General features: G+C 41.1%; 1 protein-coding gene across 1 annotated transcript in view; it reads right to left on the bottom strand.

Moving 5' to 3' along the window:
• The window catches only part of LOC108801724 (protein FAM184B-like), a 75228-nt gene extending 48990 nt beyond the window's left edge, over positions 1-26238 (bottom strand). Inside the window, exon 1 of the mRNA XM_018573631.1 lies at positions 25743-26238. Within this exon, the coding sequence (XP_018429133.1) occupies positions 25743-25868 (126 nt within the window). The 5' untranslated portion in view covers positions 25869-26238. The remainder of the gene's footprint in view (positions 1-25742) is intronic.
• Positions 26239-26581: the final 343 nt, after the last annotated feature.

Here is a 26581-nt window from a genome sequence, read left to right on the forward strand (position 1 = left end):
TATATATATATATATATATATATGTGTAATAAACCCATATTTATATTTTGCATTGGTATCTGTGCTCTAGCTGTTTATGTTCTTTCACTCTTTTTGCATTACTAGACAAGTACAGGACAACGCTGAGACAATGAATGTCACTGGCAATACTGTATCGCCCTAAAGACTCATAAAACAATAGCTATATGTTCTGTCCAATTAGCCAAACACAATGTAAGAATATAAATACATTTTCTCCAAGTTTATTAAAGTTAAAATGACCTGTGTGCCACAATAGATCATGCTGAAACCTAAAAAAGGAGCAGAAGTGCAATTGATTGCATTCATAAAACAACACTGGCAGATTCAGGAGACGCTGCTTCCCTGGTAATTGCTTGCATCCTGTTAATATATAGTGTTGATTCAATGTGTTTATACTACATAATCTGATGCTAAGAGTGTTTTACAGGTTGGATCTCTGGAAATAAAGGCTTGGAAAAGAAACATCAAACAAAATGCAGAGTGGCACATTTTTGCACTGTTCGTCTCGAAATAAATCACTAAAACAAAGTCATCTTTAGAATATCTTAAGCAGTAAAGAATTTAAATGAGTGTAATATGGTTCTTCAAACCCTTTTTTTAACATGCTTGGCATTCTTTTGAGAAACTGTTTATAATTTTACATTTCAAGTCATTGTGTGATTTTCTTTCCTCCAGCCCCACTGTTCATATACACAAGCCACATCTACCACATTGCACTTTATGTGCTACTTAAGGGGTCCTTAACCCTCAATGTACATCAGCTTTTCTACATCCGCCCTGCACTGTCCTTAACTGTAACAGGATGATAAAAGTATTCATGTGTTAACCTGGTACCATCCATTTTTTGTTCTTTTTCTTTCTTATAAAAATTCAGCCCCAATGTTGCATTGTACCCCCATCTATACTAAAGAAGAACTACAGGATTTTTTTATTAACCCTTGCAGTGGGTTGTGTGCACTGCCTGGCATGCCCACTCTCCTCTGCTCTGTCAGAACTGCTGTCTCCTCCATCCAGTGTCACATAGCTGCCCCACCCCTGCTCCTGCCACCACTATCTAAAATGCTGCTCAGCAATCCCTGCACAGATTGTGATGGGACCAAGTGTACTGTGCACTGAATCCCCCTGGCGGTGGTGCCGAGGGGGGTTAGCTAACAAGGCATCTGCTCATCTGGTGGGTAGACTTCTTCTTTAACAAAAAAAGCTTAAATGTAACTTTTGGATGGACTTCAAAAGATAAATTACAAGTACGAAGTGGCAGCATATTAAAATAAAACCTCTTACACCGATCAATACCTAAAGCCCAATTTCAGACAGAACTTTTATTTATTTTTTTATTTTTCAATAAAGTAGCTATGAATCAGAGCTTCTGTCAGGTTTTTATTTTTCTCTGAATCCTGATTAGGGAGATCTGTCCACACTTCCTGTCCCTGTAACACATGTACAAGTATTGTGGGGTGTGGGGTTCACTGGTCCAGGAAGGCACGGACAGCAAAAAAAAACATTGTTAGATGTTCTAATCCTTCCTCACTCTGCTAAATAATGGGTTCTCGTCTATGTTCCTGCCGGAGAGAGATATCCTATCACTTCCTGTCCCCAAAGGGAATACAAACAGAAACAAAAACTTGACAGATTATCTAACCTTTCCCTACATTGTCCAAAATAAAAACTAAAATTGGTTGGAGTTGGGCTGTATAAATCTAACATGGATTTAGTAGCATAGTTCAGTCTAAGTAAGCATTCTGTAAAAAAGCATATACATGCCTATTGTAATAACCAAGGCACCCGCTGTTCTTCCAGCCTCACAGGTCCCTGTCAGGGCTTGTATGTTATAAGTGGCATATCCTCCAAATTCTGCTCCTGATTACTGGATTACATTGATAGAAAATTAGGAGCTGTAAAAGAAATATGCTAGAGTCTGACAAAGGTTCCTTGTTTTTGTTTATCATCTAAATACACAAATGGCGGTTAGTGACAAAGCAATGCCACTGTTTGCTGCTGTGCATTTTAACAATAAGCGGAAACAAGCAACCTGTGTCGGTCTCCAGCACATTTGCTTCACTAATTTGAACTGGAAGTATAGAGGAGCCTAGTAGTAGAGCCAACACTGCTGGTCACAGCATAGGCAGAGAGGTAGAACTCTATTTGTGCCTTTTATTGAAAATCAGGAGCTGGCCTAGGAGTTGGAACAGCTGCCCAAGGATAGCTTGTACCTCCAATGACATGGTGTCTGCCTGCCCCAGTGCTGTGCGATGGATGACCGGAAAGTATCCAGCCATTTAATATGAAAAATAGAGACATCTATTGAGACATCTATTGAAGATAGGCATACACTGATACCGTTACTAGTATTGGTATCGGTGCTGATACCGAGTACTTGGGCGAGTACTTGTACTTGCCCAAATACTCTGATACTTACCACAGATAACGGAACTTCTGGTCGGAGGGAGATCTCCCTCTGACCGGCAGTGCCTAGGGAGCATGGAGCCGGCTTCCTTTCCAATCAGGAAGCCGGTCGGTGGATTATGACCCACATCCCAGCTTCCTGATTGGCTAGGAAGCTGGCTTCACTTGTTGCTAGGCAGCCTGGCTTCCCTTTAAATATGGATATATTAAATATATTTAAAGGGTTTTGTTACACACAAATTGCAGTCTTTCATCATATTGCTCTGACTGACAGGATTCAAAATGCTCTCATAACTGCTCTCCCCTTACTTTTTATCACAGTGCTGGACGGGACTGGCATTATTTCATGACAAATAACTCAGAACACTAGCAGAAAGAATTTCCCTGGAGTGTTTATTTTGCCCCTTTGACCAGAGCAAGTGCAAGGCAAGTCAAAGCTTAGTATGGTTTCTGCACTCGGTGTACACTCGGAGTACTGGAAAGTCTACATGGACTAGTTCTACAGACAGACCTTAATTTGTTATTTAATCACATTTCACTTTAGTTAAAGCATACAAGTGTAAAATACAGGTTCATTTTATTTACAGGCCCTTAGAAAATATATTATAATAGTTGCTTTAAAATAGAAGACTTTAAACATTTCTATTATTCATAATATAACATTTATTACATCTAATCTGTCTATCTGTAATAAAATAGTGTATAATATTGTATTTCTTTCATTTCCGTTCTTATAATATTACATATGTATTTTTACACCAATAGTTTAATTGCAGATATTGTTCAAATTTCTTAAATTGAATTGCTCAATAATACAAAAAATGTTTGCATGTGTCAAGGGAAACAAAAACAAACATATTTACTACATCTCGGGAATACCTGGCCATTTCTACATGTTTTATCCCTTTTAACAGCCGGTTAAAAGGTTTGTTTAGGTTTTTATTCCTGGCTGCTGAATTTCTAGTAGAAGAAATTTGGACGACTGTAAAGCAACCAACTCTGCTAGGAATGTAATGCAATGCACACAGGCTGGCACATATGTTTGCGTGCATTGAGGCACAGAGCATTAGGCAACCTGTTCTTTTTAAATTAGCTTTTTTGATTCCTCAACACAAACAATAGATTCTGCATTATTTTTTACAAAGTAGCGTATCCCAATATACAAATAATTTGCATTTGCATGCTGTGATGCATTATAACACACTGTAGATGTATGCTGGAATGTAATAAAGAATAAATGGCAATGTACATATACAATGTGATACTGAGTGTTGTGGTAACTCCACATGCACTGTGGAATGAACGAGTGGTGCACCTTTTCATTTCATTGCAAAGAAAAGACTTATCATCACTAGGGATGCACCGATACCAAGTACAAGTACAGATACTTTTCGAGCTCCAAGACTAGACTAGAGAAAAATTCAAATGTTAGAAGGCAGATGTCATTTGTAAGGAGCATACGGAGCTCCTGGGATTTGTACATCTGTTTTTATGTATGATTTTGTTTTTATAAATATAAATAAAAGGATGCACCGATACCATTTTTGCAAGTACAAGTACTGATACATTTTTGTTTATTGTCATGTGACAGTTTTTCTAAAACAATACAGACTAATGATTTCAGGACAGTGGTGGAGCGTCAGAGCCCAGTGCCAGCTGCAACCGCTGCAACCCTGGTAGTTCTCGTGAAAATGCCAAGTATCGGCACTGGTATCTGAAAAGTATTGGTGCATCCCTAATATACACAATACACAAAGAAAACTCAGCATTAACAGGAAAACATGACTCTAATGTATCTTCTAATGAGAAAACTTGTAAACTTAAAAAAAAGCAAATAGAAACAAAACATGTAAATTTAGATTCTTTAAACAGAAATACAAAGTATATTTAGGGTTTTACAAGTGTAAAAAGCCGGCCCTCTTGCTCAATCCTCCACACTCCCAAATGATTAGTGGGCGTCTCCCCACTCAAAACTCTAGACAATCAGTTGAACACTAGCTCTAATGGTGGCCATGCACACAGCAATTCAGTGTTTTAATTAAAAAAGAAAACAAACAGATCAAGGTAACCTGTCAGTAACAATTTATCTAACAATATCTACATGGGCAGTGGTAGTTTCCTGTGATCCACTTTTTGAAGGGAAAGGCTGGTTGAAAATGGTTGCAATTGCTACACATTGCTTTAGATATGGCCAACATAATGGTACCACTGCTCAGAGATGCTTGGCTTTTTTTCATTCAGGAATCCCAATGCTTTTGTGTTTGAAAGTGGGAGGACTCCAAACAACTAATATCAGTGCTTAGAAACAAGTTCATGAATTTGTCGCATGTAGGCCAGCACCGAGGCCGAAGTGTCCGCACGGGACATCCCATCCTCATTGTAGCTCAGTAGTGCTATACTTGATAAAATCAGAGGATCAGCTACTGCGTTCCCTGCCCAACCTATTGTGTCAATCATACAGACAGGCACAGCGTGCAAGGAGTTTTGCTGTTGGGTGGTCAGGGGCCAGATGGGGAAGTTGAGACCCATATCTGATCAGGTTCACCTACATTGTGACTGGCAGCAGACAGCAATGGGTGGATTCCATAGCCGCTGGCACTATATGTTGTCAATCACAAGGAATGCTGACTTAATGGAGAACTAGTCTCACAGCTTCCCAAACAGGCTATAAAATTAAATTATTTTGCCTATATGGTGTGCACTATGGCTTTTACTCTATCTCTTCATTGAGCATTGTCAATACGGAAGACAACATCTAAAGAACATTTGGGAGTGAGAGGTGCAATCCCTGCCGGCCAGAGGGCAAAAGGGATCCACTGATGCTAAACTTTTTTAATAGGGTCTGGTTGTAAGGTGAGCAGTTTTCTGAAGAGTGAATTCAAGAGGAGAGGTGGAGGGTTTTTCTGAACGGATTGGTGTGATTAGCGGTTGTGAAGGAGTGGTGGAAATCTCTTACTGACTTTTTCACGGAGAAGCACAGATTCACTATTACGGACTCATGGGGGGTTGCATTCATGAGTAGTTGTGTTTGCTGCCATCAATTTCAAAATGGTCCAAAATGGTATTTACAAAATATCCAAATGGTAACTTTTCCCAGTTTAAACAATTGATATGTTTTCTATTGTGCATAAAAGATGGGTTTATGGGATTTGCAAATCATTGCATTCTGTTTTTATGTAGATTTTACACAGCGTCCCAACTTTTTTGGAATTGGGGTTGTAAAATTGGCAGTTGTTAAGGAATTTGAACTGTCACAATGACATCTGAGTATGGCACATCACATGTCAAATAAACAATTATGTTACAGTGCATATAGTTTTTTTGTCACAGTAGAATGTGTAACTGTCTAGCACCATCATCCTATGGGTGCATTACTGCACACATCTATTGCACCAACTACTGACCAACTCCTTTATTGCACTATTATTCATTTGGCGCAGCTTGTGAGACTTTTGGTGCGGAAAATCGCAATTTTTTTTACAATTGGTGCACTAGTCGCATTTTACTTTTCCAAACATTCAAATCGAACTATTATTTGACGCATCCAAAAAAAAAGGTTTCTGTACACCAAATATTTGGCGAACCGACAATAGTTTATCTGGCCCATTATCTGCCATTTTAAACCCTATTTTCTCAAACTAATTGTGCTGTATTTCGGAAGCTCATCAGCATTGAATACCTTTTAATAATACATCTGTAAATGTCTCATAAATATACAATAGGAAAGCTTTCTAGGATCCCAACTATTAACTATTGTTAATTGACCCTGGGGTGTGATGCTCCTGACTTGTGTTGGGCTCGATTTCGAGTCGAACGTAAGTGCGACTCGAACATAGGCTGTTCGTGTGTTCGGTGAACACACGAACTGTCAGGGCGTTCGGCTGGCTGTTCGCCAGCCACGCACCCCGCACAAGGCACTGTGCCTTGTGAGACCTGATTGGCTAAAGCCTTGCACCAGACCTCAGGTCAGGTGCAAAACTTTGCCCACTCAGGGCACAGAGAACAGTGAGAGCCATGATTGGGAAAAGTCATGATGACTCTGCCCAATCATGGCTTACGCTGTTACAACTGTAAACAGTTGGGCGGAGCTTTTTTTTGTTTTTTTTTACATGGAGTCCCTCCTCAATATTCCTACAAGACCTAAAGGGTCTGGTATGACTAAAGAGTCTGGTACGAACTCGGGCCTGTTCGGCCCATCACTACTCCTGACCCACACACTAAGCCATTGCAATATTTACTTCTCATAAATATAGCCTATGGTAGCCTGATTTCTATAGCTCTATAAAAATCAGACTGCCATAGAGTGCCTCGTGAAAGGTAAATATGAAGTCTGTGAAGAAAAGAACAGCACCTTCCCACTACTGATATAACTGTCTCTTTATAAGTCCTTATGCTATGCCAAGTGGGTAGGTCTACCTATTGCTGAGGCATAAGTGAATAATTGGCAGCAGAAGACCCACTTACCTGTCTGCAGCATTAGCAAACAGGCAGCTTCCTTTAAACCAGCAATAGCTCACACTAATGCATGCAGGCCAAGCAGTGCCTTCCCTTACTCCGCAGACTACGTATTAACTATTTGAAGGCTAGCCCAAGGTCTCATTCAGATGCCAATAGTGGGTGATGCTAAGAGCCTCTTAACTGCTGTGCTTGAAGGGATGCACTGAGCCAAACATCTCAGAACACATGCCGCTGTTTTACAGGCGACGTATAGCTCAAGGCTCATCCATTTGGATGGCACTTGGCTAATCATTTTTCGATGGCTTTCCCCAGCTAGGGGAGCACCTGAAGCGTGGCTTGATGGATAATGAAACATCGCAGACGCTGGATGCTCTCCTGTATCCATCGTCTGTGTCAATGTGCCCTAAAGCTACAGTTTACCTTTAGAAATGTGAAAAATATACAGTAATGTCAGTTTTTCATAAAACACAATAAGTAGCTTAGCATCTATTAATGTTGAACTCCAAACAGGTATATGAAAACACCAATTATTGAAGTTATGTATGAATTAAATTAAATAGTATTTTAAATGTAACTCTTGTAAATACCAGAATATGGTTTGATATTAGCCTCATATAAGCCAGTGCACAATAAAACACAAAACAGGAAAGAGCATGGAAACAGCATGGGGGATGGAGGTGCTGTAGCTTCATTGCTTTAGACAGAACTAAACTGATCTCTGCTGCAGCAATGCGCAGTCTGCAAGCTCCCCTGCTAGCGTTGACGTCTTCTCCCAGCTGCTTATAGGTTTGGCATCTTTGGTTTTCTTGATTAGCCAGCCCCAGATGATGCAGCTCCCACACATGTGCACAGGAGTTCATTCATCCCAGTACCTGCAGATTCTGGTATTGTACATTCGCAGCTCAGCATACACACAAAAAAAAATTCCCAATAGGTAGGAAAGTTGTCTTTATTGTACATAGGGGTCTATTTATAAATAATCCACAGGGCCCTTCTATATATCTGTGAACGTTCAATCTGTGCAGATACACAGTATATGGTAAAACAAATGTTCTTTTGTTGTTTCTTTATAAGGCTATTTTCAAATTATTTTTTTGTTCACATTATACTGCAATATGGCCACTAGATGGTGCAGAGGAACATAAAAAATACAGTGTTTTTCGCTCCAACGTCTGCTCTGTGTGATCACTGAGACCACGGCGCTGTAATCACAGCGCCACCTCTCTCTGTCATGCACTACACAGTACACAGACTGTCAGGAACTACACACTACACAGACTGCGTCTTATGGTCAGGTGCGTCTTATGGAACGCAAAATACGCTAAATACTTATTTTCTATACTTATAAATACTTATTTTCTATACTCCTTTAGCTCCATCAAGTGGCCATAATTCAAATATTACATGAACACATTCAAAAAGTCTCTCCACAAATGAAAGAACGTTCATTTTGGCATATATTCGTGCAGAGCTAACATTCACAGATATTGGCAGCGTGAACCACCCTGACAATTGTTTATAAAGAAACCCTCAATTATCTCTTCTGCAGTTAAAAAAACCCTCCTGCTCACGGCTATAGTTCTATAACTGCAGGAAAGAAGAGTAAGATGACCGACCTGGTTGCGCCTAGCAGGATTAGCTGGACAGAAATTCAGATTCTTTTGATGGTTCTCATATACGGTATGTATACAGTCATGGCTCAGAATATTGGCACCCCTGTATTTCTGTGAGATAATGCACCACTTTGTGCAAAAAATTGTTGCAATTACAACTGTTTAGGCATTCTCATGTTTATTTCTTTTGTTTGTATTGGTATGACACAAAAAAAGTGGAGGAAAAAAAAAAGACAAAGCTCACACATTCTACGCAAAATTCAAAAAATGGACTGGACAAAATTAGTGGCACCGTCTCCAAATTGCAAGAAATAATTGCATTGCAAGTTTGTGATGCTCCTGTAATTTGTAACTAAACTCACCTGTATCAATTAACAGGTGCTAGAAATCACGCCGGCAACCAGATAAAATAGTGAGAAATTGGCTCAACCTTTCTGTTGTGTGTCTCTGTGTGCCACACGGAGCATGGAGAAGAGAAAGAGCAGCAAACAATTGTGGAAAAGCATGGGCAATCTCAAGGTTACGAGTACATCTCCAGAGATCTTAATGTTCCTGTGTCCACTGTGCGCAACAATGTCAAGAAGTTTACAGCCCATGGCACTATAGCTAATCTCCCTGGATGTGGACGGAAGAGAACAATTGATCAAAGATTGCAACGAAGAATTGTTTGACTGGTGGATAAAGACCCTCAATCAACTTCCAGACAAATTCAAGCTGACCTTCAGGCACAGAGTACAACTGTGTCAGCTCGCACTATAAGTCGCCATCTGAATAAAGAGGGACGCTATGGTAGGAGACCCAGGAGGACCCCACTGCTGACACAAACATAAAAAGCCAAATTGGAGTTTGCCAAAACTTACCTGAGGAAGCCAAAATCCTTTTGGGAGAATGTGCTGTGGACAGACGAAACAAAATGACAGTTTTTTGGTAAAAACCCATCATTCTACTGTTTTCAGAAAAATAAATGAAGCCTTTAAAGAAAAAAACATACAGTCCCTACAGTCACACATGGTGGAGGTTCACTGATGTTTGGGGTTTGCTTTGCTACTTCAGGCACTGGATGTCTTGACTGTGTGCATGGCCTTATGAATTCTGAAGAATACCAAAGAATTCTGGGTGCAATGTAGGGCCCAGTGTCAGAAAGTGAGGTCTCCTTCAGAGGTCATGTGTCTTATAGCAGGACAATGACATAGTTACATAGTTACATAGTTACATAGTATTTGAGATTGAATAAAGACATTAGTCCATCAAGTCCAACCTATTAGGATCTCATTCTAGGAGCACCTGTACCCCTGTATATTACGGTCCCTTAAGAAATCGTCCAAAAGTTTCTTGAACAATTCCACATTATTTGCTGAAATCACCGCCTGTGGCAGTGAGTTCCAGACCCTAACTGATCTTACTGTGAAGAACCCCCTTCGCCCCTTGTGCTGGAATTTTTTTTCCACCAATTTTAGGTGGTGGCCTCTAGTTTTTGTAATGGAGTTAATTTTAAACAGTTTATCGCTAATGTTGCTACCCCCATTAGTTCTTTTTTTTCCAAGGGCTCTGCTACCAAATATTAATTGAGGGTGCCAATAATTTTGTCCAGTCCATTTTTGAAGTTTTGCGTGGAATGTGTCAGATTTGTTTTTTTTTCTCTCCACTTTTTTGTGTCATACTAATACAAACAAAAGAAATAAACATGAGAATGCCTAAACATTTAGTAGTTGCAACAATTTTCTGCACAAAGTGCTGCACTATCTGACAGAAATGCAGGGGTGCCAATATTCTGGGCCATGACTGTATATACTGTGTGTTTAGCTCTTTGCTTTGAGTTCAGCTTTACACTTATTACAGGTAACAGCGACAATAATAGTGCAGCCTAAGATGGTCAATAACACAGAATCAGCAATAGTTTGCTCTGTAAGCTAGACGTCAATACCAACTCAGTTAACGTACATTTGGTATCCTGATCAGCAACGAAGTCAGTAAAAGTGCACTCTGTAAAAACTACAAGCTCAGCTACACATGAGATTTTAATAGCCTACTAGTGTGAGATTAACCCCCTCAGTATCTTCTTTGCAGCACAACCAAAATAACTGTACTAGAAATGGTTTACATGTTCAACCAGGGTTTAAAGTAACGCTAGAGAGGCAAGGATCTGCACATGAAATAAATCTTCTAAGGACTCGCTTTATTAATAGCCAGGAAGATAAACATAAACCAATAACAATGATGTACTTCAACCCTCCTTGGCCTTGTTCACATTACCAATAAAAAGGATTTATTGTAATTAAGTAGCAACAGCAGCTGGGAAATCCTCGCCATTCCTTCTTAATTTGTAACATGAGCAAGACCAAAGGTGGCCATACACTTTACAACCATCGCAAGACCTTAGGTTGTAAAGTAATTTAAAAAACGTACGATCTGCCCATCTTGGACAGGCAGATCGTACTTGCGATCATCGCAAGCCCGCCCCCCTGAGGGGCGGGCTTCCGATGACCGCAATGCTGAACGTGCGGCATTGATCTTACGATCATGCTAAAAACCAGCCACTCCGGCCAAAATTGGGCCGGAACGCACTGCACCCAGTGTGAATGAGCCCTAAAGGTGCCCATACACTTTTCGAATATCGGCTGATTTTTGTATGCGATCGTGTTTTCGTCCGATATTTGTACGGCTGATGGGCAGTGTACAACCACAAATACTGTCAATCAATCGACTTTTGACTAACCAGCAGGTTAGAAAACTTCGGTCGATCGTACGATTTTCGCAAGGTTGGTGGCGTTTCCATACGTCAAAATTCATACTATTTACACTGCACATGCGCAGACGAAAATACGTGTGGTCGATTACCGCAATTCGTCCGGGTGCTTTCTTTTAATTACCGCTGATCCAACCTTGTGATAATCGGGGCAGGATGGGGCCACCGTATGAAAATCATACGATGGTTCGCTTATTGGACGAAAAGTGTCGTCCAATGATCACAAGGTGTATGGGCAGCTTAAGGTAGGTTCAAACATGTTGCTATTGGTTTTATCTTCCTGGGTGTGAACACAGCAACCTTTTACAAAAGTCTATTGATGTGTTAAATGCTGCTTCTCTTGGATCTCTTAAAGTTGATATACCAAAGGCAAATAGGCTGCTTACTTTGCAAAGGAATTTGCAATTTGCAGGGGAAGTTTCCCTTAGCTTAGTGAATCTGGTGAAAATTCACTTTACAAAGAATACCCAATCCCAAGCAAGAGAAAACAATTCCCTGCATATGATTGGGTAATAAAAGTCAGCAGATCTTCACCACATTTGCTAAGATGAGGGAAAATTCCTTTACAAAATGCAAATTCCCTTGCAAATTGAACAGCCTATTTGCCTTTAGTGAATCAACCGTAAAGCTGCCCATACACCTTGAGATCATCGGACGAAAATGTTCATTATCTGCCAGTTAGTCAAAAGTCGATCGATTGTACAGTATTTGCGGTTGCACACTGCCCATCAACCTTACAGAAATCGTCCGATATTCGTAAGGTGTATGGGCACCTTTACTGAATCATACACTCAAGTGATAAAAATTCATAAATGCCACACTCCACAGGATCTCTTGCCGGGAAATAAACATCTTTATTCATGGAGCAAAACACACACCGATCATAAATTCCTCAACCACTATTTATTTATTATTGGTATTTACATAGCGCTGACAATTTATGCAGCGCACATTCGCAACAGTCCCTGCACTCAAGGAAACCCAGGCAGGCAGAGAGAGAACATGCAAACTCCTTGTAGATAGTGACCTGGCCAGGATTCAAACTAGGGACCCCCAATGCTATAAGGCAGAAGTGCGGACCACCACACCACTGTGCTGCCCTAACATGTTTCACTATTCAGATTTAATCATAGTGATCTCAAGTGAAATTTGTTTATAGTACTATGACACGTGAGCTGTGCTATGCTGGCCATTAGAGTTGAGGCCGGGTTTGGTGGGAACCCAGTTCACCTGGGTTTACCCAAGCTGCTCAAAACTCTGACCGCCACCCACTCTCCTGGCCCAATTAGTTGTGGGGAGGAGCATTCAGCACCCTGAAGCTATGCATCACAAAGGGGCAGGGAATGCCCCCGCTGCTAATTCTGCCACTGACTGGGTCGGGAGGAGGAGGAAAGTGGGCAAACTCAGGTAAACTGGACCCGGCTTAGCCTCATCTCTACTAGCAGGGCCGTATTTCCATTTCGGGCACCTGTAGGCACGAATGGAAATCTATTTAGCCTGAGTCGGCCCCTTATCTGATGCAGGGAAACCCGCCGGCTTTCACATATGCAGAGAAGGACCCTGGCGTCGCATAAGGCTGCACTTAACACTTGTCCGCATCAGATAGGTGTTTTACAGGGCAGCCTTACACAGTGCAGGGTCCATCCCCTGCGTTTGGGGAAGCCAGCGGTTCTTGTAGGCGCCACTGGTCTTGGAACAGGAGGGTGCATTTTGTGCTGAATGCACCCTCCTTGTTATTGTCGGTGTTGCATCTTGACACAATACCGGGAATTAGGCACAGTAGGTACTTGTACGGTGACCCTCTAGGGAGGGCGCCTGTAGGCAAGTGCCTACTCTGCCTAAAAGGTAAATCCGGCCCTGTCTACTAGACATACACAAACGATGCCATTGTCTCTAATAATTGTTTTGATAAAAGAATCATATCTTCCAAAACACTAAGTGCACTAACCAGCAATTGCAACCTACAAACAATTTAATAAAAAGTGACAATCCATTCTATCTGCACACCCAATCCTTGCAAAATCAATCATCTTTGACTGATCAGTCACTGTTATTCCTATGGCCAGCACTGTATATTTCTTGTTTTGGGTTTTTTCTCATGCTATATGATGTGAACGTGATCTCTTTCTTTACTTGGCTCGGCTAAGCATGGTTGTTTTTTTAGCATATCTTAAGTAAATTGGTTCAATATAAGATCACTTTCTATTTTTGGAAATTCTTTCACTTCCTTTGGATGGCTGTTTATGGGTTGAACCCACCCTATTCTCATCACAAATATGATGGTTACGCAAGGTATTGTAGGAATCAATTGCATGCACTTGCAACACTTGCATGGAAAAAATGCCACATTGACCAAGATGGCATTGACTAATCATCTGCTTCACTGGGTGAGTAACCCAACAGAGGTGTACTATTGAGGACAGCTGAACAATTAAGATTCTAAATTGCAAATAAACCCACATTGAACACAGTTGGCTACATGTTTTTTTATCTCATTAAGTACAATGTTTTGCCAGATCTTGACAATAGTGTTGACAATGCCGTAGGCCATACAGTTCCAATCCAGTCCTTTTTGTGTAATTACAGCATTCGGACCATTAAATGTGTTTTCCCCTGTGGCTTTGTTAGAGAGAAACATGTCAAGCAATTATGTACATATATCCATAGTGTTCTTTTCATGTTGCCTTATCAGCCCTGGAAGAAGTCAAGTTCAATATATCTACTTTTCCCTGTGGCTAAAGAATCCATCTTTCATTTGTGCTTACTATATCATTCAGTAATTTTTTCGTGTTTCTGATGCTTCAAACGAATTTTACAAATATGTATTAATGTCCATCTTTGGAAAAAAATATCCATTCCTGCCTCCTACTCCCTCTCACCCATCCAGCATGTGTTTTGTTCTTGCCTTGTGAAGAAAGTTTTAGGCCCCATTCACACTAAGCGACATACCTTTAGAAGCGGATCCGCGCGGCCGGGATAGCGCGACTGTTCGGGGCGACGTTCCAGCGACGATCCAGCAGCGGTAGCGCGACCTTCACCGTCGGGCTGCATTAAAAAATAGAAAAATTGCGCGACATCCGCGGGAAAAAGGGTCCTACAGGCGCGACTTGCGACCACGACGAGAGACGGGCGACATAAAGCTGTACATTAAGACAGCTCCGTTGAAAATCATTTGCTGGCGACTTCTCGCGATATCGCGCGCCATAAATGCGCGAAATCGCGTGGCAATCCGCTCAGTGTGAATGGGGCCTTAGTCTACCGCACAGGTCTCTCAACAGTGCCAATTTGGGGGACCGATAATTCAGCATTGTGCCAGCAGGTCCAGACAATCCCCATGGATCCTGAGAGGACCTTGTATCTGGAGAGCCAATAGGAAGTGTCCATGTTATACAAGCAGTGAGGTAGAAACCTAAAGAAGGACACTGCCTTCTGTAAACACAAGAAGAGAGAGGACTCAGGATCTAAATGTTCATATAGGTGGGTAAAAGGAAAATGAAGGTGTGTTTTATTTTCTATGCCAGCGATTACTTAGAAGGGGATGTGGAACAGATTTAAGTTATATTAGTGCCTGGGTCTAGAGCAGTGGTTCTCAACCTGTGTAACCTCAGGACCCACATTTGTCCTTGGTCATTAAGTCGCAACCCAAGTCGCACGGCATTGCGGTACCGCACGTTCCGATGCGGGCAATCAAACTGTGGACAGGAGATGCGTTTGTGGTGGCGTTCAAATGAATGGCAATGCAACACAACTCCCACACCAGAATTTGCGGTAGGTGCGATTTTTGCGTGGTACAAGTAATCGCAATGGACTGTGCAATTAACGCTCTGTACTACTGTGAACGGACCCTCAAAAATACTGTCAGACACACACAACCACAGACACAATCTCTCACACACACATACACACTTCACAATAAAATAAATTTGATTTCCTTTTTTTAAGATCCACCCAGTCTCCCTATCATATCGAGAACTGTGGTGGATCCTCAGCCTGAGGTCCAGTGGGGGCTGCAGTGCTGTGACAGAGCTCCATCCATATTGCCATGGTCTCAGGTCCCCCAAAAGAGCAGGGGACCTCAAAAACCGTGGTGGTGTAAAATGTCAATTAGTGTCCCCTGTCACAATGTCTACTGTCAGTGCAGAAGCTGGGGAGGCATTAGCAGGGGCTTTGCTGCAAGTAGAAAACTTGCAGCACAGCCCTTCTAAAGCCCCCTCCAACAGACCCCCCCCCCAGCTTCTGCACTGACGGGAGACAATATGACAGGGGACACTGGTGGGCATTATGTGCGGGGAAGACTAGGTTTCTAGTTACGCCTTTGCTGTGTAGTGCTGACTTTCATTATAATGTATTGCTGGGACTTGTAGTCCCGCATAGCTGGTGGTATTCTGCATTGCTGTATGATAATTATACAGCAATGCAGAATAGCCCCACAGAGAGCCCATATAAACCACCTGAAAGCCCTTATAGACCACCCGAGAGCCACACTGCCCCCCTAGAGCCCGCACAGCCCCCCAGAGAGCCCAAACAGACCACCTGAGAGCCCACCTGAAAACCCTTATAGCCCCCCAGAGAGCCACACAGCCCCCCAGAGAGCCACACAGCCCCCCAGAGAGCCCATACATACCACCAGAGGGACCACAGAGCCCACCCAAAAGCCATAATAGACCGTCTGAGAGCTGCACAGCTCCCCTGAGAGCCTGTACAGACCACCAGGTACTTGAATGCATTTAAAAAAATTAAAGTGACACCAAACTCAGGAGTTAAACCTTAAAAACGCATTTAAATACCTTAACTATTAACAAAAAGGTATCTTATTTGTGTATCACTTGGCTGTAGATCCTCAAATCATCTCTGAATTGGTGCCGACACTGTACTTCCTTCTAGAGGGTGGTTACTTACGTTCCCTATGGTCCCTGTGTGAGTTGTAAAGTAGTCAACGCTCCAAGCATGCTCCCATGATGGACAAAAATCTCATGCGAGTGTTGTCCATCACAGGAGTAATCTTGGAGCGGTGACTACTTTCCAACACACACAACCATGGGGAACAAAAGTAGCCACCCTCCAGAAGGAAGGACAGTGTCAGCACCAATTCGGAGATGATTTGAGGATCTACAGCCAAGTGATACACAAATAAGATACATTTTTGTTATTAGTTAAGGTATTTGAAGGTATTTTTAAGGTTTAACTCCTGAGTTTAGTGTCACTTTAAGCAAAATGGTTACTTGACAAAAATAGTATATTTCATTCTGTCATGAAGGTTTCCTACAGCAGTGCAAATCTGTTGGCTTACTTATTCAGCGAAGCAGTTGATTAGTCATCATCTTAGTCAATGCTATTTTCTCCATTTTCTTTTTAATATGATTTGTTAGTAATGCTGATATCGTTTTAGCAAAATCAGTACAAAGCATATGCCTCATCAAGAATACCTTTCTTATAAAGAATTTATAAAAAAGAATACTTTTCTTCAAAAAAATTCATAGCTTGTAATTGTAAATTATAGTTGCATAATCCCTCCTTCTTTTTTGACACCTTTTCAGAGAAGAGAACCTTACCAACAGTACTCACCTTTGCAGCCGTGTATATAACTGTACGGCCATCCGTCACATTAGTTATAAAGCACATTAGCAAAGCTACTTCTGATGCCAGGCTTATTTCTTAAGCCTCTATAAAACCGAGGTTTCATACAAATGCAGTGCTGCTTATTTATTGTTATTGTTAATGAATACTTTGGGGGAATATAAAACTCCAAATAAACCATTCGATGTCAGGAATGTAATATTAAATGTCTCCACAGAGACAAACTACAGTGCCACAGGAGGCAGGAAAAGTCAGAACTAATTATATGAAACCTGTAAAGAAAGGGAACAATCTGCATGAAAAAAATATTAGCAGCTCTTACTTACGATATATGCTCCCGCTGCGTGATCGTTTGCAATTTTTATAAAATAAAATATATAGCTATACAAGATAAACTTTCCTTTATAAATAATCTTTTCATACAAGACATACATTTTATAATGTCCCCTTAATGCATGTAATTAAAATACAGAATGAATGCAGGAGAGATTTAAAGTGTATCATACTAGACAAAGTAATGGGTTTGCTTTATAGGAACTACAGGCAGAAAGTAATATTATTTGCCCACATTCACCCGCCACTCTGATCGGCCAACTGCATGCTCCAAAATCCCTGTTTAAAAGATTTCTAAAATCACGGTATATACTATCCTGTTATAACATCAGCATTGAAATAAGAATACATACCTAAATACTTATTACATAAACAATTATGTTCTATGCTCCTCTGCGCCATCTAGTGGCCATAATGCAGTATTTCAAGACATTAGAAAATATATTACTTCCAAACAACTACATATAGTAGTAATGGGGCTTTAAGAGGCGTCAGACTTACAGTTTGAACAAATTTATTTTTGAGATTAAAATTTCATAAATGCATAAAAAATCATAATTACAATTATTTCCCTGATTCTTGCATAATTTAGACATATAACATTTTGTACATTATATTAATTCTTAATACATATCATCCAGATTAAATTCATGTATTCTTTCCATAATTGATGCAATAAACTATAAACTTCCAACGCGTTTCGCTACTTCAGGGAATTTTATAGCAAGAATCTAATTATAAATATACATAATTCATTGTTAATAATACATTCATGTTAACATTAATTCCATTATTTATATTTTGTTCATTGTGATATATTTCCCGAGTCTCAAATCCCCCACTTACCCAAGGATCACAGATAAACTGTAAAACTATTTCCAAGACAGGAGGATGGAAGTCCAAATTCTCTCACCGTATCTATTATATATATTACACATAAGGGGATTACATAAGGACACCTAATATGTGTGTGTGTGTATGTATGTATGTATATTGTAATGTTAGGGGAATCCAGCAGGATTGCAGGACACAGGCTTTGCAAATTATACCAGACAAATAGAATACAAAAATGAATGACCATATTATAGATCCTTAAGACACGCTGCTAAATGTGAGCCTATGGTTTCGCCACTTTGATTCTGAGAGAAGTTGGACTTCCATCCTCCTGTCTTGGAAATAGTTTTACAGTTTATCTGTGATCCTTGGGTAAGTGGGGGATTTGAGACCCCATTATGAAATTTTTATCTCAAAAATAAATTTTTTCAAACTGTAAGTCTGACGCTTCTTAAAGCCCCATTATTACTATATGTAGTTGTTTGGAAGTAATATGATTTAATAGGGGTGAGGTCTCCACTTGGAGGTTATGGATCCGGGCAGCATATTTTGAAAAATCACATTAGATAAGACATCGGGTGTTATTCACAAAGGAGTTGAAGGATCCAGCCGTAGCTTCAGCTGATCCTTTGGCTCTCTTCGGCCGCCGTATCCCTTTGGTTCAGTCGAACCAAAGGCCTGCTGTACGGGCTATTCACTATAGCCCGTACAGCTGCCGAAGGTGGCCGAGCAGCTCAGACGAGCCGAAGGCATATGCTTCAGCTCAACTGAGCCGAAGTGACACCCGAAGCAGGGCGAACAGCCTGCCAAAGGGCCGGCCGTAAGCCCCACAAATGACAGCTGGGCGGAGTCGGCCATGATCTTACGACAGATCAGTGCCCCCAAATGACCCAAATGATTAAACAATAACAACGTTGTTATTCATTGGCCAGCACCTGCTAGAAGACTCTAGCAGGTACTGGCCAATAGGAAACAGTTTTTTTTTTTAAATCTTTTTTTCTTAAATTTCATATTTATTTACATTTTTACAAATATTTTTTCCAATTTTATTTCTCTACTTTTTTCACTATTTGCTATTCTGCTTGGTACCACTGAGGTTCAGAGCAGAATAGCCGAGCCGAATGCCGCTCGGTGGCATTCGGCTATTCAGTCACTGCCCCTATGTGAAGTCAAACTCCTTCTGCACTTCGGCTCATGCAGAGCATGTTCAGCTGATGGAAGTGCAGCCGAAGGCAGCCGATGTAGATCCAAAGGAAATGTCACCGGTCCAATTCCTTAGCCGCCATAAGGACTCCCCAGGTGCTGGTTTAATAGGTGCGTCTCCACCTTGGAATGTAGTAGTATACAGTAGTAGTATAGTAGTAGGAAGCCGATGTATGGTTGATTTCAGCCGAAGTACGGCTGAAATCAGCCGTACTGAGCTGTAGTGAATAGCCGAATGCTTTTCGGCCTTTGGCAGCTTTGGAAATAACCCCCATTCAACTTCTAAAGAACATATAAAAGTATGTTCAGTTTGTGCATCCATTCGCACAGAATGAATATTCACAGAGATTTGCAGAGCCAATTGTTTATAAATAGACCCCTAAGTTCTCTCGACAATACATTACACCCCAGTTCTCAGCCTCAGAAACAAATTTTAGTAAATGTTCCACTTGCAGGTGTATTTGAGACACAAAATAGGACCTCCTATCCTATGCATCTCTAGTTTTATATTTTTTGGGGGGGAAAACCCCTTTAAGGAGCTATGTCCACTAAGGAGAATTCATGAGGCAATTACTCATTTTTCAGCTGTGTGTCATCCTGTACAACTTATTCTTCAGAGATACATTTATAGATCTGTCAAAATAACACTTGTGCAATCAAATTCAATACAATGGCAGATACTATTCTTCCATTACAATGCTCTAGAAATATCACACAGAGAGACATCATAAACTTGGCTGGAAAGTGAAGATCACAGGGGTGACTATGTACTCTCTCCGAATTATAACCAGCCTGGATTGCTGCAGAGAATCTAATTACGATGATATGACTAAGGATTAATTTTCTACTTGGAAATATCCGCATAAAACATTCTAGTCAGCCTAATACATATAAAACAATGTTTTCAAAAGACTTTTTGAGGGAGAACTTTGAAAACATTTTTTTGTTATAGAGAGAGTTAAAAGGTTACAAGTTTGTCCGGTTTTTATTGTTTGTGTCCCGAGGGGGCTGACCCACCCTTACTGTTTTCCTGGTGGTCACTGTCACCTGGACAGGCAGCAAAAAGAAATACAAAATGTTGTGCTTGTCACCAGAACACAGACGTACACAGGATATCTTTCATTAGGGACATAGGATCTGGTGACTGCTGTCAAAGGTGGGATTTGCACTCACAGAAGAATTCTACTTACTTCCTGTGAAGCATCTGGGACAGAAATCTCCCCAATAGAGTCAGAGACAGCAATAAAAACTGGACAAAAGTTCTAAACCTTATTCACTCTAACCAAAATTAGAAAAAAAACAAAAAACAAAACAAACAAAAACCTTATCTGTAAAAAATAAGTCAAGGCAACTGGACTTGCTGTATTTTTGTTGAAGAAGTTTCACTGGACATCCGACCAGCTTTCTCAATTCAGAATTGAGAAAGCTGGTCGGATGTCCAGTGAAACGTCTTCAACAAAAATACAGCAAGTCCAGTTGCCTTGACTTATTTTTTTTACAGATATACCATGACCTGGATGAATGAGAACCTTCACAGACAAACAAAAACCTTGGACTGACATTCCGCTTAAGCGGTCTGTTTATAAATGTTTTCACCAAAATTCACATACTTTTCTAATTGGATTCTATTGGAAAAAAAATGTGAATCCTGGGTGAAAGTTATGTAACTCGTATGACAAAATTTTTACATAGACCCCTAAAGGTGGCCATACACTAGAAGATTTTCAGTCTGAAATTTTAGTTTCTAGTACGAACCCTCATTCGATTATACCTAGACTTCCCCATCAAGCATAGTAAAACATCGATTTCAGAAATCGTTCGTTAGCCGTACTAACCAACCAATTTTTGACGAACAATGGAAATAATTTCATTTTGCGCATGTGCTGGGTTTTTGCTACGATTTTTGATGAACGAAAACCCCACTGATTCATCGATTTTCATTCGGTCAGAGAAAACTTTTCCACCCTGACCGATCTAAAAATTTTGATCACAATATCAAAAATAAAAATCAGTGATGTACCATTTTTTGAATTTTCGTTCAAAAGAGCGTTCGTGTATGATTTCAGAATGCAAATCGTACAATGTATGGCCACCTTTAGTCTTTAAGAGGTATATAATATATTAGTGCCACCATTGACAGCTGTCACTATTGGAAGCTTTCCCCTCTATTCCTTTACTGGTAACAACTCAAAATCTTGCAGAGTTATCCACAAAAGGGTGAAATGTTAGGAGAAGGCAGGAGAAGTGAACAATCTAGGCCAAAATAGCTGATTTGGAAACATTCTCCAATTCAGCTCACTTTCCAAATCAGCTATGTTGTCCTAGATTGTTCACTTCTCCTGCCTTCTCCAAACTCTTCACCCTTTTGTGAATAACCCTGTTGGATTTTTAAAAAAACATTGGTCACAGGCAGGGGCGTAACTAGAATTCACAGGGCCCGATAGCAAAATTTAGTATGAGGCCCCTTTGATCTCTAGTTACACCCCTTGCAGAGCCCAATTCAGATCCCACACAGCCCACCTGAGGGTGACCCTGCAGAGCCCACCATAGACCCTCAGGTGGGCTGGTCACACTCCTTACCTGTCCGCCTCCTCTTCCTCCACTGTCGTTGATTAGCCCCGCCTCATCTGCCCGTCACCGGGCCCGCCCCTCCCCATCGCCGGGCCCCGCATCCTCCTCTGATGCCAACCCTGGGCCTCACCTCCTCCTCCACTGCTGGCTCTCACTGACTCAGCAGTGGCTGTGGAGAGGAACACGCCGCTGCACAGATCACTGTCAGCGATCTGAACAGCTGCACATTTCTCTTCACAGCCGCCAGTGACAGCCAGCAGTGTGAGATTCCATAGAGACCCAGGCGGCCCGCCGGGCATCAGGAATGTCCTAGCTGTGCCCCGGGCCCCATTGCGGCCACCTGGGTCGCTATGGTGATTGTTACGCCACTGGTCACAGGATACAAAGAGCAAGTAAAACTTCCCAGCAGGGGCACAGGCAGCAATAAAAACCTGGCAGGGGTAACCATTGTTTACTCAAAACCAATAAAAAAAATGTGGTCTTGGAATGCATCAGTCTTACTTGATTGCCAGTAAGGCCCCGTTCACACATACGGCCAAGGGGCAGTAAAAACCAGGAGGTTGCTCCCCCGCTGTAAAGCTACCATTGCAGCTGGACAGTGCTGCACACATTGCCGCGACCACAATGCTTTGCTTTGCATGGGAAATTTAGACAGGATGATGCTTTCGACAGGTGTTTCTGTGTGCCACAACCATGCTGCAAATATGTACCAAGCGTTTGGCACGCAGCTGCAGCACAGTAGTTCAGTGTAGAATTCCTCCTAGGATAAAAAACTAAAAGCAGGTATTCAGGAGGTGGCAGTATTGCCTCCTGAATGCCTGGAAGCCACTGCTCTACCGCCCTCTGAAAAGAGGTCCACAATGAATCACCTTTCAGAGGGGTGGTAAAGTCTACTGCACATGTAAATGAGACCTATGTAATGTTTCCACTTCTGAACATTTCAGGCTCATAAACTACAATCCTGTTAAAAAACCTTATGTGATTTAATGTTTAGTGTTGCCCAGAGAAGAGCAAATCTCTTCTCCTGTGGGGGGTTTTTTCACATTCACTCCACGTTCACAATATTAGGAGAGGTAAGAATCTAATTGCTCTGGATAACCCTAACAATGACAATTGTTAAAGCAAACCAGTGCTTTGCCCATTCAGGGACAAGCAGCAGGTTTGATTAAATCCTCCAATTACTCCCACCATATAATTACATTTGTTTTACTCCCAAGATAATAACTGGTACTTCCAGGTATAGGTGAACTTGTGAATAAATACATGTGTCTGGGTCAATCAGTAGTGTCACATGGGTAGTCCATAGCCCTATATAAGTTACAACTATAGCACCTTGTAGCTTACACAGGACCTTGCACTGCTACTTGTAGCTGGACCAATTGGTAGAGGTGGGAGGGTGATCTGCAATCTGACCATGTGTTATGTTACACCCTAAATAAGCATGTGATATGAAAAATGGTCAGAAAGGTAAACTTGGCCTTTAAATGCAATAAGTTTAAGTGTCTAAATCCTCTGTGCAGTGACATTCAAATTTGGAAAGGTAGTGCCAGCACTCGGAGCCAAACAGGTGCTCATGGGTTGACAGGGAACATGTTAAAAGGAAGAAAGAGCAGAATGAAGATAGTAGTGGTGAGTTGTCATTCCTTAATTGTTCACTTAGTAAGGTCGGAATATATTCTTGAACACTCTATGTGCTGCAGCACTGGAGGTCAAGGATGTAGCCATGCTACCTGGCAGGGGTGCCTAAATTACACTGCTGGCTGATAATTTTGCATTTAAAACCATTCCCACATACAGTCATGGCCAAAAATATTGGCACCCCTGCATTTTTGTCAGAGAATGCACCACTTTACGCACAAAATTGTTGCAATTACAAATGTTTAGACATTTCTGATTGCTTTTTGACGTTTGCTTTGGGTCATTGTCCTGCTGTAATATAAGACCTCTGACGGAGACTTAACTTTCTGACACTGGGCCCTACATTGCACCCCAGAATTCTTTCGTAGTCTTCAGATTTCATAATGCCATGCACACAGTCAAGACATCCAGTGCCTGAGGCAGCAAAGCAACCGCAAAACATCAGTGAACCTCCACCATGTGTGACTGTAGGGACTGTATGTTTTTCTTTAAAGGCCTCATTTCTTTTTCTGAAAACAGTAGAATTTGGCTTTACCAAAAAGCTGTAATCTTGTTTCGTCTGTCCACAGCACATTCTCCCAAAAGGATTTTGGCTTCCTCAGGTAAGTTTTGGCTAACTCCAATCTGGCTTTTTTATGTTTCTGTGTGAGCATCCTTAGGGGGTGAATAGTGTAGGGACAGACCTGGTGATGAATTTTAATCCAGGTGTCAGCAGTAGACAGGGGTGTCAGTGTGGCCGTAGTGGCACGCTGCAGGATGACTTGGCTATCTGCAGACTCTGAGGCCTCCGGTCTTAACAAAATAGAGATTGTTTGGACTGTGCCGTGGCACCCCTGGTAGCCTCAGGCAGCACACTGGTTAAGAAACACTAATATATAACCTTGCAGCAAGCTTTTTACATTGCAGGGTGGGGCTGCAGCTTCTGGTCACAAGATTCTGTTCTGCGGAATCCTCTTTTCTGAGAATTACTGGTCACTGTTCAGGATCTGGAAACGGTGCCTAGAGACCCAGATTCAGAGCCATTTGGAAAGCAATACTTGTAATAACCAGCTATATGGTTCTCCCCCTTATATTTGTATACATTTATGTCATAGCTGCATGGCTCCACTATTCAGGAACATATTTTATTCCTAAAAGTCTGAATCATTCATATGCTTCAGAAAAGAAACTGGCCCATCATCAACTGGCTACACATACTGCAGCAGAACAGCAAAGGAACTATAAGTCCCAGCATGCACCCCTAGTTGCTAGTTGACAGGGTGTCAGTGTCTGATGTAAATGTTTATCACACCAATGCGCAAGCTTGCCTAACATTTACTACCACACATGCAGTATACGATGCTATCCGTGTAGTTTCTTAGCTGAGGAAAGCCTTTATTATATTTTTCTTTTATATTTTCTTTTTTTATTTTATTTTGTACGACAAACTATCTTAATTTACAAATCTTTTTTTTTTTTTACCTGATAATTGTACTGCAATGCCTCTGCACCAGTCTAAACTTTTTTTTTAAATCCACTAGTTACACTGTTTTTCGTGTTGCACATACTATATATCAAAATGTGTTTTCAGAAAATAATATTCTATTATTCACATGGGACCTTTGGTTATAAACACCAACATATGAGTGACCCGCTAGAAGTCAGCTAACATATGACAGAATGGGACAAGCTTAATATATAAGCTTAATACAAGATAAATACACACATTTACCTTTTTATAAAGAGCAATATGCAAAGTGCACTAATATGTAGTAACTCATCAGAAATCATCTTTCATACTTTATATAACAAAAATTTAAAAAATAATAAAAATAAAGAAAATGCTTTAGGTAGCTGCAAGTTCTAAACACACTCACATACAATATTCTTCAACATAATTAACAATTCGTATTAACCACAATCAACCTAAGTATCGGCCATTCGGTATAAATGACATTGTCCTATATCAGCGGCCGAATCAATGCCTTATCCATCTAGTCATTAAGTTAAGTGCAATCATTTTTCAGAGATCACTAGATGCAGTGGAGTCAAAAGCCAGGCAGCTCAGTTATGTCAGTGTGCTTGTTTATGGTTGTGGTAGAGACATTAGATTGTAAGTTCTGCTGGTGACTAATGTGTGCACTGTTTTTAGCATCCTTACTGGTGATAAATAAATAATAAGGGTTATAATAATACCAGAGGATGGTGTATTACTACAGGATGAGCCAACCCCGGTGGTGCGAATGCAATCTACCTTGGTTTCCGTAAATATAACTATAATGATACATTATACAAATACTATATTACAAAGCCTGCATCTTATAATTGACATTAATGACACTGCGCTAAGTGAGGCTCTTTCCTACCTTAGTTAGTTGAGCAATCTTCTTGCACATCTTAACATGCAGTTCCTCAGTGTATTCAGGAGTTAATGAAGGGCTTGCTTGTGATCCATTATACTTGCCATGCTGATGGTTTTTCCCTGTGGCCATGCTGCTGGGTGAAGGAGATCAGCAAGTGGGTGCAGTTTTTGTGTGTGTTGAGTAAGGCAGTGGCTGCACAGGAGAGGCAGTCCAGGCCCCTGCACGCCTTTCTTGTAACTGCAGATGTCCTGATCCTTCAGAAAGGAGCCAGACTAGGGAGGCTGCAGCATGTGCTGCTGCTGAGTGAATGTCTTTCTTATTGGACTAAAAGCTGACAGAGAGATGCCGGGAATTCTTTTCAGTATGCATTTCTCCTCGCAGACAGAGCGAGTCCTGAGCCAGACGCAGGAATATTTCCAGCCTAGCGTATGTAATATTAAGGCTGAGGCTCAGATTCTCCTTCCCTGGCATGAGAATAATGCAGTAACAAAGTGATGGATGGGGGAGACATAGGCAGAGGCGTAGCTGCAAGCCAACAGGGTCTGGTACAAATTCTGAGCAGAGTCGTGATCAGTTCAGGATGATTGTGGCCAATCACAGTTGTCTTAGCGATGAGCAAAGATGTAAAAAGGTGCAGTTTTTAGAAACTGGTTGTGGTGCTACGCCATCCATCGGCGGCGATATCTGTGATGTGATTTGGGAGCTGCAAATGTCTCATACATTTTGGGATTAATTCTACCACCTGTAATAATACGGTTTGAGATTCTGTAAATCCCAAGATTTATTTTGGCTTCTTCTGATTTATCAGCAGCATCACACTTAATTAGACATGTACATTTTTA

The sequence above is a fragment of the Nanorana parkeri genome, unplaced genomic scaffold (assembly GCF_000935625.1).
Source record: "Nanorana parkeri isolate BGI_ZX_2015 unplaced genomic scaffold, ASM93562v1 scaffold2464, whole genome shotgun sequence".
NCBI classification, from domain to species: domain Eukaryota; kingdom Metazoa; phylum Chordata; class Amphibia; order Anura; family Dicroglossidae; genus Nanorana; species Nanorana parkeri.